The 15,325-nt window shown below is 29.4% G+C and overlaps 1 protein-coding gene across 1 annotated transcript in view; it reads right to left on the bottom strand.

The window, feature by feature from the left end:
* Positions 1 to 2,620: 2,620 nt before the first annotated feature.
* LOC107441017 (glucose dehydrogenase [FAD, quinone]) overlaps positions 2,621 to 15,325 on the bottom strand; it is a 30,045-nt gene continuing 17,340 nt past the window's right edge. Inside the window, exons 7-12 of the mRNA XM_043039169.2 lie at positions 14,566 to 14,733; positions 11,435 to 11,573; positions 9,661 to 9,809; positions 7,618 to 7,795; positions 5,921 to 6,143; positions 2,621 to 2,891 (exon numbers count right to left, since the gene is read on the bottom strand). Coding sequence (XP_042895103.1) covers positions 2,756 to 2,891; positions 5,921 to 6,143; positions 7,618 to 7,795; positions 9,661 to 9,809; positions 11,435 to 11,573; positions 14,566 to 14,733 — 993 coding nt within the window. The 3' untranslated portion in view covers positions 2,621 to 2,755. The remainder of the gene's footprint in view (positions 2,892 to 5,920; positions 6,144 to 7,617; positions 7,796 to 9,660; positions 9,810 to 11,434; positions 11,574 to 14,565; positions 14,734 to 15,325) is intronic.

The raw sequence follows: 15,325 nt of genomic DNA, 5'->3' as shown, positions 1-15,325 counted from the left end.
TGAGATGCTGCAAATTTTATTGTTCCCATCTTTTAGTCCAGTGAAATTAGGCATTTTCAACGGAAAAACTAATACTCATGATATACCTTTTCTCCTGGGTAATTTTCCTCCTATTTGAAGGAAAATGAAGGGGAAAATAAAATGTGGCATATTTTAATATGTGTTTCATGTGTGTTTTTTTTTTCACGCTGAACTGAAAGAAACTAATCTCGAGGCGATCGAACTAATAGAAGTTATATGCGGTTTATGCACAAAAAAGTACAAATTTGTGGTTTAGTACAAATTTGTACTTGTTATTTGTACGCCTCTGATATTGCTGCTTAGACAAGTTAGGCATTATTTACAGGTATTTTTTAATACTGAATCAAATGAGAATTAAATATTTTTTTTTGAAATATTATACCATAGATTAAATATCACGGAACAAACGAAAAAACAAAACTATAACTTATTTCTGATAACCATAAAACAAGGCTAATTTTTGCACAAAATAAAAGTTTTTCTTTGAAAATGAACAAGTGAATTGAATTTTTAAGATATCATACTTCTAGGTTAATAATAGAACAATAAAAGAAAAGTGAAAATAAAACACTTAATATTTAAATTATACTCTTATGACCTACATAATATGCATTTCAAAATTAAGGACGCATATTCAGCGTAAAACTGCTCTTTTATTTATCGAGGCCATGAAAAGCTTTCCCTTTTATCACAAAATTAGATACAATTAGATACAATTTAAAGAAATGTTACAAGAAGATATTAATGCATAAAAACAATATCAGCTATTTTTCGAACCTAATGAAGCTTATTAGCGCATCTAATCATAAAAAATGTTAAAAAGTATTTGAAAATGGAAAATGAGAAGGCAATGGAAATTATAAGTAAAGAGAGCAACAACAAAAAAAACTGAAAATTAATTAAGTGTAATAAAACTTGAGTTTGAAAAAAAAAAACTATTTTTTTATCTACCTATAGAAATCACTAATTAATCATTTTCATAATAGATAGAAAGAACTTCTAGGCTAGCTCAAGCACATATTCTAATATAAGTTTTTTTTTACTTAATTCATCTCATTAGTTTCGAAAGCAGTACTCACTACGAAATACATATTTTTTTAATGTTTTAGTTTATAGCTTATTTTTTGTTTGAAAGGAATAAAATAGTTTAAAAACAAATTAAAATGGTAAACTTATTAATTGTTGAAAAAATAAGCATTTTTTTTTTCATTATTAGAAATGTGAGCTCTCAGTTATTAAGTAAATGTAAAGATAGTTTACAGTGACAAACAGAACATTAGATTGACTTATTTGACAAAGATTATTTATTTTGACAAAGAAAATACCCGAAGTGAGACTTCCCAATCATGCTGGAAGAAAGGTTCTGAAATCATATGTTAAATTTATTTTGGAGCATTAAATTGCAAATTATGAAAAAAAATTATACTGAATACGTTGTTAAAATTTATTCCTTTCTCAGATTAAGAGATAACTGTCTATTACTGGATTTGCATATTCGATAAGTGCATCGATATGTGTATGAAATTAAAAAATAAACATCGAATTTTTCAAAATGTTTTTAACTCTTAATGGAAATGATAGCCGAATTGTTTGAATTTTAGAAACGGTTCTTTCGTAAAGCCAGTCATCCTTGAAGCCAAAGTACCTGAATATTTCAGGTATCAATGATAACCGAAAAACGACGTGTCTATGAAGTAGAACCATAAGTATTCAGAAACAATGCTGCCAGACAGCCGGAAAATATGAATCTTCCCAGATGGAGATCGAAGGTGTTTACCAACTAGTTTCTGAAGCACATAAAAATTTTTAAAACAAACTTAACAAAGCATCTTAACGTAGGGAAAAATAAACGGTCTCCACCTGCCTTGGGGCGACTAAAAATGACAAACGGCAATTAAAACATTGTCTGCCAGTCGCTATGTGGTGGCCACTACTCTTGTTAAAAATACACCCATGGGAATTTATTAATGATTTTTTTAAGAAATATGGAATTATAATTAATTTTTATAATATTCAGAAAATTATTTTATTTCAAGCTTGTTTCTTGAAACTTTCCTCCAATTTATAAATGAACCTTGTAATGTTTACTGTACTTGAGAAACGCCTTAAAAGAAATACCCTACAAAATTAATATTAAAAGTTGTTTTTTTTTTGACACTTTAAAAGTGTTTCAGTTTCTATTCTACAGTTAAGGCTAAAGTGCTTCAGTCTTTTTTCTTCAGTTAAGACTACTTTATTTGATGTGTCCACTGTTAAAAACAATACTTCTAGTCATTAGCTGGTAGCAAAATCTCCAAATTTTACTAAACAAATTTTGATATAATCAATAAAGACAACAATGCAATGTGTAGATACAACAATATAATCAATAGAGACAACAGTTTCAACAATGCTGCGTTAAACTGCGGAATTGATATAATCAATAAACAATGTAATGTGTAGAGGCAACAATATAATCAACAGAGACAACAGTTTCAACAATGCTGCGTTAAACTGCGGAATCATGCAATAACTCGAAGTAATGAGTTCGTGAGGACAAATCGTCGTCAAACGGCTAGTTAGTAATTAAACTAAAAAATTAAAACATTACAAGGATAAGTTGCTGAATTATTTAGATGCGTCTATATTTTATTTTGCTCTTACATACAATTCAAGTACAATTTGTAGACATTTCATTTAAAAGGTCTTTTGGTTAGAGCCGTGGTGCTTTAATAAGGCGACGAGTCTTAGTTGACTAACATCTTAGTGTGCTTTTGATGATGTCAGAAGCTTTTTCTGCAACCATGATAGTTGGAATGTTTGTATTTCCTGATGGAACGATTGGCATTATTGATGCATCCACAACACGTAGATGTTTTATACCTTTAACTCTGAAACGGAAATAAACAGTTGTTATCGATACAATAAAACCATAATTAAAACCATAAGTGAATCAATGTTACAATGCTATAAGTAAAAAAAAGAAGTATGAAATATCTTATCAATTCCTTATGAGAAATGTAGCATTAAAAACATTATATTTTTTAAAAGCATTATTTTTTTTATTTTTTTTAGAGCAATAACAAAATGATTGATTGACAAATGAATGACAAAATTTTACTTTAAAAATTTTATTGCTGCGACATTTAAGGCAACAATAGGACATAAAACTTAATTTTCCTGTATGTATTAAATTTTGAATATTAAGGAAATACATTTACTAATAGCTTCATAAAATGTCTTTATTAATTGCTAGAAATATCTCTTTTTCTGCATTGTTTAACTCAATTAACTTTCTCGAAAATACAAGAATAAATTCTGATTGCGGGCATCAGGAAAAGATTGAAACGTGTGTTCTGCAGACGCAAACCTTCAGTTGAAATTAGCTGGACGAAAACAGAAATTAGCTATTTTGTAGCTGGAGGAAAAGCGATCGGAATTTCGATTGACAATAAATTTTCTTTAATATGTTCATCGCGAAAAATGCTGCTGGCAGCGGTAGCAGAATGATTTAGACTTGAATTGCCATAGAGCAAGTAGATGTAGTGTAGTTTTAAGTGCAACGGTCGCGAAATAATTGAAACTTGCATTGACATAAGGCAAGAAGCTTTAATACAGTTTTAAGAGCTCAAGGTAGACGGACAGTAACTGCAAGATCCCATCGACGCGTAAGCGAATTCATTTTAGTTTAATAGAAAGAGTCCTTATAATAAAGATTAAAAATATTTATTTAACTGATAGTAAATATGTTCGTAAAAATAATAACAAATACCTATAGTTTTTAATTTGTCAGTAATTTAGTGTTCAAAATAAAATATACTCTCCCTCAATTTCAAGAAATTGACTTAGTTTCATATAGATGTCTAACCTAACGTCACTTCACTTACCTGGCCACTTGAAATCCACCAATGATCAATCAGTTACAGTCAGTTTACAAGGATAGGAATGCGAACCATTCACTAGGAATAGTGCAAACAGAAATATTGATTGTATGATAGATGAACACTGATCTATTTCATCCTCTGACTTGGATATCTCTGTCATTAATATATATTTATTTTAAACATTACATCCAACTAAAAAATGGGTATTAAAACAATAGCAAAAATCAAGCTGCAAGCGAAAAGATTTTAATACGGAGGGAATAATAAGATTCGAAAGAAAAACTTCGTTAAATGTGATATAATTCATTCAACTACCATTTTCTTTTGCAACCCGTAATTTAAGACAATTTTGGTGCAATCGGGTTCTAGCAACTAATCACATTGTTGTGTCGAATCACGTGGTTGTGCATGGCATGCTTACGTTAAGACTTGGGTTTAGTATCACGATGTGTCAACTGTTGGATCAGATTTAATTGGATGCCAGGAAGCTATGTCAAGCATATACGTCAAGCCTGATTAACTGATCTACTCGTGAAGTCACTTGAAAGCACCCAAGTGTCATGACTCTAGAACTAAAATTAAATAGAGGAACCCTAATGTGAAAGGAATATACGAATTCTATAATTGCAGATAGGATTTGAAGAATGAAATGACCACTCATAAAAAGTGACCACTATATCCACTGAGCTTTACTGGTATCACAAATAAGGTGAGCAACAAATATGTTTTCTTATCAGTTGGGTGATCCATAATCACTTAATTAAACTTTTAATTGAAACCTTGTAAAAATAAAGTTAAAAAAAAACTAGGAATAAAAAATTAGACTTTTAAATAAAAACAAATGCAATATTAAAACTATGCAAATCATTGTCATCATCACTGGAGATCATCATCACTATTATCATCACTGAAGAAGTTTGTATCATAAACATTAACAAACATTAAGAGTTGAAAAAAGGTGAAAATAATTTTAAACAGATTTAGGTTTCAGTCGATAGCAAAACTGATTTGAACAATTTTAATCTCGTCTTCCTAAAATTTAATTTGCCGTTTCTCGATTTTTCTTTTTTACTTTCTCATCACAATTAAATTTTAATATGTGACTCTTAACAAGCATATGTTTCTTCTTTTTAATTTCATTTCTGAAAAGAAACTTATATAAACACCCTGTATATAGTATTACCAACGTTGAATATCCAATCCTTGCAGGATTTGTTTTAGTGGCTACCACAGTAACATTTTAATTATGAACCAAACTCAAAAAACAAAACAAATGACAAAACAAATCAAGCGGTCTCTGTGGTGGTCAAGATGTTAGCCTTGTAAGAGGACAATACCGGATTCGAATCCTGCTTCGAGTATGTATTTACTTTATCTGTGCTCGTCGTGCTATTTAGTGAAATTAATCCACCTATATTATACCCACGATGAAGTGATTATTAGAAAAATTAGACACTGTGTTTTTTTTCTTTGGTGGAGGAGGGGTAACAAAATAGAGTACCAAAATATTTAATTAATTTTGACGAAATTTGTTTCTCGAAGAATAGATGATAATTATTTTGTCACTCTGACGAAATTTTCGCTAAGAGTATATACCAGGAGACGGTTTCGTCAAAAACGAAAAAAGTTTCCTGAAATTTGAGTATCTATTTCCTAAAGCGTATGAGAGGTCAAAATTAACAGCCGTCCGTATAAAGGTTTCAGTTGAATGTTTTCACATGTAATGAAAGAAAAAGGTTTCGTAGTTTTTCCTACTCAGCATCGCCATCTATTGACAAACTTTTCAACTTATTTAAAGTCCAGATAAGGAATTATCTGGTTCCTTTAAGCAGAATGTAGCAAACCGTATATTTCCTACCTGCTTCCCTTTTTCTTTTATTGATTTTTGAAATCATCAATCATATTGGTATAATATATCCATCAGAAATAATCCTTCAAAACCATGTCGACGCAAGTCATGATATTCTATAGCTCAAAATCATGGATATTTTACAGAGAATAAACAAGATTAAATAAGTATAAAAATAAACGTTTACTTTAATTCTGGATCAACCACGGTAGATGGATCATCTATTGCACCCATTTTCGCTGTACCAACTGTATGACTCATAGTGGTGACAATAGATCCTGCTTGGCATGCAAAATAGCTATCTGTATTGCCTAAATATTTCTCGCAGCCAGGATACACAGTTTGAAATGGTCTTGCACCAACATTTTGCAACGGCTTTGTCATCGCAATTCTGTGACAAGTCTTCATTCCTATTCGAAGTAAAAGAGGTTATTGAGCTTAATAATTACCTGTAAATTCATTACTATATAATTTTAACTTGCATTAATATTATCTAACGTAAAATGATTTCCATTCGTTAAGTGATAATTAAAATATTTTTATTTCTTGTTCTTTTTAATATTTTTTCAGAAAAACTTCCGGTAAACTATGATAAATTAATTGTTTCCCATTTTTCCCGTTCCAATTTGAAAACCAGACAAGAAATTTTTAAATTGTGAAGGCGTTATGCATTATTTTTGTACGAGTACCGATTTATGCAACTCATATTGCAATCTATCTAATCAGTTGAGGTATTGTTTTCTACGTATTTGTTTACGCTGAATCGAATGCACATCCTGTACACAATAAACATACAGGATGACAGTTTAAAAGTTGTAAGGATTTTTATGTAAAAATAGTACTACTTTTGACATTCAGTTATGTACAGTTCTTAAATTGCTATCTAAAAGCCATCTGGATATATATATATATATGCATATTTATTATGCTCTATCTGTATATATCACGCATATTTATGAACAATATATTTTCTGATGAGACTTTTTATGTTGAATTAAATAAGACCAAATCTCTCGAGGGAATAGATAAATATATTCGAAATTAGAAGAGTTTTTTTTTCATATAACGTAGTACAGTTCAAAAATTACACTCTTTATACAATAAAACCAAGAAATATTTGTCTTATTGACTCACTTTTTCTTTCTTTAGCAATTTCAGAAACTTACTTAGATACAAGTTGCATAGCTTCTAAACTATTAGTCCGTGTTTGGTTTCATTTCAAACAATGTAAAATGTTACATAAAAACAATACATTCATCTTTGATAGAAATGCGAAAATTTTATGGAAGTAAATGACAATAATAGCACTTTTTTTTATCCATAAAAACTCTTACAACTTTTGAATCATTGGCTCGTGCTAATTGATTTAAATAAAAGATGAATAGGAATAATGCTTGAGAGTTATGCCAGGTGAGTATAAAATTTTGCTTTTTGATATTTTGTATAATCGTTATAACATCTAAATTAATTTTCAATCTTATCGAAATCAGTCTTGTTTAATTTGGCGTAAAAACTACTTATGAAAAAATAGCCGGTATGCGTTAATAAGCAGAAAGTCTCTACCTTTATTTCCCCCTCTTTTCTTCCCTCCCTTCAAAACTTGACGTACGAGACCCTGCAAGTTTTCATCACTTCAAATAACGTATAAAAATGTGCCACGTGTTTAAGCTTTTTTGTGGGAATTCTTGGATTTATTCAATTTTCGCTCTATCTTCGCGATAAATGAAATTGCCAACAGAAGTCAAATTAATCAATTGAATGAAAGATGAACAGTAATTTTGAATAACTCATATTCACAATAGAAAAATGAAAAAAGCATTGAAACAAATAGTTTTGAAATTTATTACACCTTTTTATTAACATCACTAATTATAATTTCATTACCTTCAACCATATCTTTCAAGTCCTGTGGATGTGCGAAGTAATTAGGATTAATAAGAGGAGGATCTTCAGGATTGGAAGACAATAACTTCACATATCCTCTACTTTTTGGCTGAAGAACCGAAGAGAAGCAAGTAAGAAATGTCTTGTTTTCATACGGAGCAAATATTTGGTCATATGCCTGCCAAGAAATTTTTGAAGAAATTTGTATGCACGTATTCAGTTTATTCATTAATTTAACATTTATCTATGAGCTTTTAAAACATTAATGTTGTCCAAAGAAAAAAGAAACATAAATTGTAGGTCACACCTCAGCAACGTACTTCATGATGTAAAATAAAGCAGGTGTTTAAGTAGTTCAGTCAGTTAGAACGTTGTCGTTACCGACCTGAAGGTTCTGAGTTCGATCTCGATGACTAACTGATCAACCAGCATTAGATCGCAATAAGCTGCAAGTCAAATTTGTTTTCGTTGAAAGTTCTCTCATGAGAATGGTGAGAAAATATATGATAGTAAAAACCAGCTTAGGTCAGCGCCATTTGACCAGGGTAAAAATTAAATACCGTTGGTATTATGGCAATAAAAATTAGAGTCTTAAAAAACCTTCCTTTTTGGTTAACTTCGTTTAGTGATGTCTAAAACGAAGTATATATTTGAAACCAGCTACACTTATTAAAACTTACAGGCGAGCAAAATATTCAAATACTAGCTGAAACAATTTTCAAAAATTTTACGAAATGAGAATTAAATGCTTCTTTTTCAGGCGATGAAATTTATGTAATTGTTTATATATGTTTATCGAAATGTTTTTAATATGCTTTAAAAAAATTCGAGTTACACGTGAATGCTATTTAAGTAACATTTATTTAAATTATTAACTTTGTGTAAAATGGAGAAAACATTTTGAATTGAGATAAATATGAAATTTTTTGTTAAAAATTACTATAAAAATTTTTAAGAATTTTTTAACAAACTTAAAATATGTTTTATTTTTTCTATAGTTTTGTCATACCATTATAGGCATTGCATGTTTCCTAACTTTTAAATTTATTTTATTTCATAAATTTGTATTCATATTTAATTAATTCTAATCCCACATTAAATGAAAGAGTTAACTAATTACTTTTCATTCAATTTCATAAAGAGCGAATAAGACTATTTCTATTCCATAATAAAAGTAACTGCTTACTTTTTTTTCAATGCTACGCTGTTAGAATTTAATCTTCATTCTAAAATTATGGTAGTGTAACTGGCAACAGTCTGTCCATCCAATTAAACGTAAAGTTTACAGTAAAAAACAATTTCTACTTTAAGGATTTTGAAAGCCTTTGCAACCAATATAGTTAAAAAACCGTGAATACAAAACTATACGGTTTTGTAACCATTTACAACTAGTATTGTTTCAAAACTGTAAAAAAGAAATTTAACTGGACATTAGAGATAGTTCAGTAGCTTTATGGTGCTGCTCTTGGCTATCAATGATAGCTGATTTATAGTTTGTTTGCCAAGGTGCTGCCAAATATGTATAAATGAGAGCACCGTATTCTAACAGCCAAGAGTCGCAATTTTCGAAGGGCAGGACACTGGAAATTTTTCATGTTTTCTAGATAATGGAGAAAATATTGTAATGTCTACGCTGAAACTCAAACCCTAGTTCTGTCGGCCATGAGATTGACAGATTGGCCCTCTCGTCTTCAATATGCACCTGTCTTCAATGAACTAAATGGTATCATTCGGTGGATCTAGTTAGTGCGATACAATTCTGGTCATTTAACCGTATATGGCGAAAGCAGTTAAGGAACAGTGTTTCTCATCGTTTACAGTTTGAATACCATTTTATTCATGATTATTTGACGATTTTGTTCGAATATTGTAAATAACATTTAAATAAATTGTCGTTTAACCATTTTTCCGAGAAATTTCTAACAGTGTAAATAGATCTATGTTAATAGATAAGGAAAAAGCTCTGGAGAAAATTTTAGCTAAGACTCGTTTCTTCGTAAGAGAGAAGTTTTCTTTAGATATATAAACAGAAAAACTACTCACATATTTTTGGATATTAAAAGTTCTTTCTACATCTAGTGCACCACCCAGAAAAAAGTAGAGCTGATAGTTTGGAAAATCTATTTTCGGTCTGATATATGAATCCTTTAAAAACGCCAACGCTATCACACCCTCTGGTGACGCCAAATAACCTGAAATAAATATTAAGTAATAATTCAGTTAAAGCCTTTCTCGGGTTATTAGATTGATTTTAAGAACTAAATTAAATATTTAACAAATGTATGCAAAAGAATTCCTAATTATTTTTAACATTTACTTATTTAAAAAAGTAACCGTCCTTGGTGATTAGTTTTTTTTTTCTTTATTCTGCAACTTTTTAATTAAAAGCATCTGCCAAATAAAAAATATTTTATTGTTGTAAAAATTTTTTGCAATGTAAACTATATTTAATTATTTTAAACTTATAAACTTTTCTCCGAAATATACATGTACTAAAACAAAAAATATGCAATTCATAACTTTACTTAAAAAGACAACCGATTGCTTGAAAGTTAATAATTAAACTTAAATCAGCGTCGCTGAAATCAACCTCTGGAGTTACCCTAAAGCGTCTTTTTACCCCAGATAGATTTTTAACAATAACAGAGAGTTATAAATCGATGATTTTTATAAATCGATATGATTTTTAAGAAAAATTATTGAGTTTGGATGCTTAAGAAAATGTGAAATAAAATAAAAATCCTTACATTTATTGCAAAATTGATGGTTATAAAAATGAAATTTAAATCGAACTAGATTTAAAAAATACAATTCGTAGAATTTCCCTATACACACAATTAAAACTTTCATGTTTGGAAATTGTTATTAATTGGTAAAATATTTAGAAATTTTGTAAAAAATTTAGGTAAGAAAGATAAAAGCCTCTCAATAAAGTTGTTAAAAATTGTATTAGCATACCAGGGTCAAAACAAAAAATTTAGATTTATACATTGATCAAGGTATTTGATCCCCGTAGATAAAAAACATCTTTACCTGTGCTAGTTATGCATCATTAATAACTAATGCATTATAAAAATTGTTGAAAATCATTATTGAAAATTTTTATAATTAATAATTGTAATTATTTTCAATAATTGCTATTATTAAAATTTGTATTAATATACCAGGGTCAAAACAAAAAATTTAGATTCATACAATGATCAACGTATTCATGGCCGATCTCCGTAGATGAAAAACATCTTTATCTGTGCTAATTAAGCATCATTAATAATTAATGCATTAAAAAAAAATTTGAAAATTATTATTAAAAATTTTTATAGTTAATAATTGTAATTATTTTTAATAATTGCTATTATTAAAATTTGTATTAATATACCAGGGTCAAAACAAAAAATTTTGATTTATATAATGATCAACGTATTTATGGCCGATCTCCGTTGATAAAAAAACATCTTGGTATGCGTTAATTATTAAGCATCATTAAAAGTAAAATATAGACTATTATGTTGCTTGCGCGAAATAATAAACTTAATTAGAACTAAGAATATCGATAAATTTGCAGGGGCTTATCTGAAATGTTCCCTTTTTACTATTCATTTCTGTTCAACTGCCAAGTTTAGGCAGTGGGGGTGCGATTGTTCCTGTTTTTCAGAGGCGCCATCTATGGCCAGGAATTTGACTTCTGCCATTCACACAACCACAACCCGTTTATAGGGCGGGTCCATGGATCTTAAAGCTCTAGACTCCATGGGCAGGTCAAAGGTTTCAATGACAATATATATACTTATTAGAGTTTTATAGAATTTTTACACCTCACCACTTCTGTTTCCAATGAAAGTTTCGATAGCTTCCTCCGGTCTTGGATACATATTGTTTGAATACACTTCAAAACTATTGTATGTTGAGCAATGCTCTTGAAGATTGAGACCGACTGGTAAATTAGCAATGACAGGAATCTAAAAATAAATTTAATTTATTATTTTTATCATTATTACTCTTCATTAGTATATTTACTAAAGAGATTTAGTAATCACTATCCTTAAATTATGTTTTTAGAATTTTTATCAAAATGGTATACAATATAAGCACATTAGTTCTTCCAAAGTATTGAATCCTTTGCAAGTACATTGTTGTTATTGTTTTCGTGTCCATCGATTTTCAGATAACATCAAAAGTCTGGACTATTTCGGCCGCCAGCTTCGGCAAGTACATTGTGAAAAGTCAAGAGGCGCAAGTACATTGTGAAAACTGTGATGTAGTTATCCTCCGAATTCAGTGTTAAAAACTCCGAAAATTGTGAGAAAGGATATTCAATTTCAAGGTAACACCTAATAGACCATCCATATACTTATGATTTTTAATATCCATATAAATGGTGTATTAAATCTAAACATCAATCAAAAAAGGTTTATACCAATCTCATACGCTTTTTTCGCCTACGAAAACATCAATTTCAGCTTGCATTTAGAAACCAACCGATGGCAACAGTAAATTGTCTACTATCTGTGCTAGAAAATGTATATTTATTGTCATCTTGTGCTTGTTGCCGTCTGTTATTAAAGGCATTTATATTAGTCATTTAATAATTATAATTATATTATTGTAAGATAATTTACGAAAATCTATCAATTATATTAATTTAAAATATTAAATATATAATGAATTAATATCAAATTTTATTAGTGTGTGCAAACATTTTTTTATTCCCTTAAAAAGTTCTCGAGATATGACGAAATGCGCAAAAATTAAAATTAACATAAAAGGGTACAAACTTTGGATCGCTCTCCTGAACAAACTACGGGGACAATATTTCCCAGGTTGTTATAGTTTGAGGTTCATAAATCTGAATCCGCCGAAAAAAAGGTATGTTTGTTCAGAGAAAGTAAGTTTTTGTGTTTGATTTCGTTACTTAAAACATCGTCTACTCTGATTAATTAGCATATTTGAAGTCACCCCCTTAAACCAGTAAGAATGAGTCCTAGAACATGAAGATCATTAGATCATTAGACCAAAAATTATTTAGGGCGATCAGTTTTTTTAATTTGCTCACTATCTATAAATCCTCTTCTTACTTTGAAATATAATGTGAAGTATTTTAATTTCAATGTGTAACATATCTTGTTGTTAACATGAATTTTAGAGTCACTTAACAATAAAAATGGGGACATTACACTAAACATAGTACACACAACTTTTAAGATAGGGATAGGATATCACATTTGGTATAAAATAAGAAACCACTTTTTGTGTTAAGATACTCTACATTTTTTTTTCAGTGTAAACCTAAATCGATAGCTCTGTAGTATATCAGTAGCTGCATCAATACCTCATTCCATTCATAGACTACAAATTGAAATTGCGCTAATTTTTATATTTTCTTCATTAGTGTCAGCGTAGTTTAAAAAATATTCTGAAATGTTTATTAAAATATATATAAGTGCTGAAATTTAACTTTATAAAAATCTTGGAAATGCAATCTTGGAAAGTTTTATACAGATCCCTTTTATAAAAAAAATCTGAATAATTATAAAGCAGTGTCAGACAACTATATAATTTCCATTTGCAAAATTACATAAATAAACAACTTCAATTTGCAGGTTATTATCTAGATTTGCAGCTCTGAATATCACTTAAATATTTCAACTCGAAACAACTACTATGCGAAAATGTCAAATATTAGGAGTCAATATCATAAATATTTAGGTTTAGGTATCGAAATCAAAAAAAAAATTATGAAAGTGCCATCAAAATTGGACGAATCATTATCATACTTATTCACAATATTGGTTTAATTGATAATCATTATCTTTCGAATGGTTTAAAGAATGGAGCTATAATATGGTATTAGGGAACAATTATTGGTGACACATTTTAATTTCATAAGACAAAATTTTTTCGGTCAACTTTCTTTCTTTGTTCTTTATTTATTTTTACTTTTTTTGAATTATTTTTTAAGCGTTGAATAAGGTTGGTTGACAAAGTGTTAAATTAGTTGTAACGATGTTACTTAAAAATTTAAAAGTAATATTTACCAAAGTGCATTTAAAAACATAATATTGAGTTCTGCTAATTTCATTTTATCCCTCTCTTTCAAATCTGAGCAATTTTAAAACAGTTTCAAACAATTACATAACTTCTAATTACAAAATTACGTAAATACATAGCTTCAATTTGTGTGTTATGTTCTAGGTTTCAGCAATGGTTATCACTTACTGTTTCATCTCGATCAAAGTGTACTCCAATAAAATATTTAGCTTGAATATGAGAAATCAAATTTTTTAAAATACGTCTTTTTTAAGATACGTCTTTATTAAAATACGATAACTCAGACGCTTTTCAAATTTTTAGCTCCATTCTACATATTACTCTAAAACATTTCATTTTACATACAGTGGAAATTTTTGTCTTACAATTTCAAATATCCTCAGTTACTAATAAATAAAGTAATAAAAAATAATTATTAAAAAGCGTTTGTACCCGAAATTATATTTGAGAAAACGAATTTTTGACCAAATTATTAGGACCATATTTCTCAGATTGTGCTACAATAATATTTGGAGGTCAGAAATTTGAAATCTTCAAGAAAATCTTATGTTTATTGAGAAAAAATGCTTTATTCTGTATAATTTTGTATTTTAGAGCATAGCCTTCACCATAGCCCTTGAACCATTAATATTGAGTAAATCCGATCATTAAATCAAAAATCATTCAGGATGTTCCGTTCTTTTTTGCACTGTTATTGTTTACTATTACTTTATCTTAATTTGCGCATTTTTATTTCCTACATAACAGCTATTATGGGACATGTGGCGTTACAGACCCATCGAACCAAATCAAGGTTTTTGAGAAACACGACGCCTAGTGAGGGAAAAATTCAACATGAAGAAAACAAAAAGAAAAAAATTACAGAACATTAAATTAAATATATCTATAAAGTAAGTAACTAACTCCAAGTCTTTGGAGATCCTTTTGGGGACCGATTCCTGAAAGCATCAGCAATTGTGGGGTTTTTGTAGATCCTGCAGATACTATGACTTCTTTTTTGGCAAATACATCATACATTTGACCATTCACTTTAAATGATACGCCCACTGCCGTCTTGCTCTGTATTATAATCTAGAGGAGGAAAAAAATAAAGAATTTGAAATCATCCATCTTTCATGAATTTTTGCCTTACAAATTAAATTCTGTTCTTAGGTAGACATCATTTAAGACAATAAAAACGTAGCCACTAAAATTCATATCACCAAGTTTGAAGGCTGGTGAGCAAAATCAAACAAAATGTTTGTTTTTTTTGCAATAAAAATTCTATCTATATCATATAAAACGCTAATACGTATGTATCAATAAAACCGATGATATTTCTTTTCTCGCGTTGGCAACAGTTTTCATTTTTAATTGATAGAATTCGGCGCGCAAGAGCACGTAGTGAGTATCATATGGCTAATCTATATTCGCGATCGCAACGAACTATAGGGGGCGTTGTTGTATGAGACGCTTACCTGCGATTTCTATATGAACCGTCATTCAGTTACTCTGGAGACGTCGTTAATGTAGCGTGTAGCATTGCAACGTTCCTTCTTTAATGTGGCTTATTAAATTTAAAAAAGAAAAATGCTTGATCTTCTTTCTTGTACAACCGAAAACAAAATGGTATCTCTTTTTATTAGAGAAGGAATATCCAAAACACATCGGAAAAATATTTGTA

The sequence above is a fragment of the Parasteatoda tepidariorum genome, chromosome 4 (genome assembly GCF_043381705.1).
Source record: "Parasteatoda tepidariorum isolate YZ-2023 chromosome 4, CAS_Ptep_4.0, whole genome shotgun sequence".
NCBI lineage: Eukaryota > Metazoa > Arthropoda > Arachnida > Araneae > Theridiidae > Parasteatoda > Parasteatoda tepidariorum.
The sequence above is the reverse complement of the archived record's forward strand: the minus strand, read 5'-3'. Positions and strand labels throughout refer to the sequence as shown.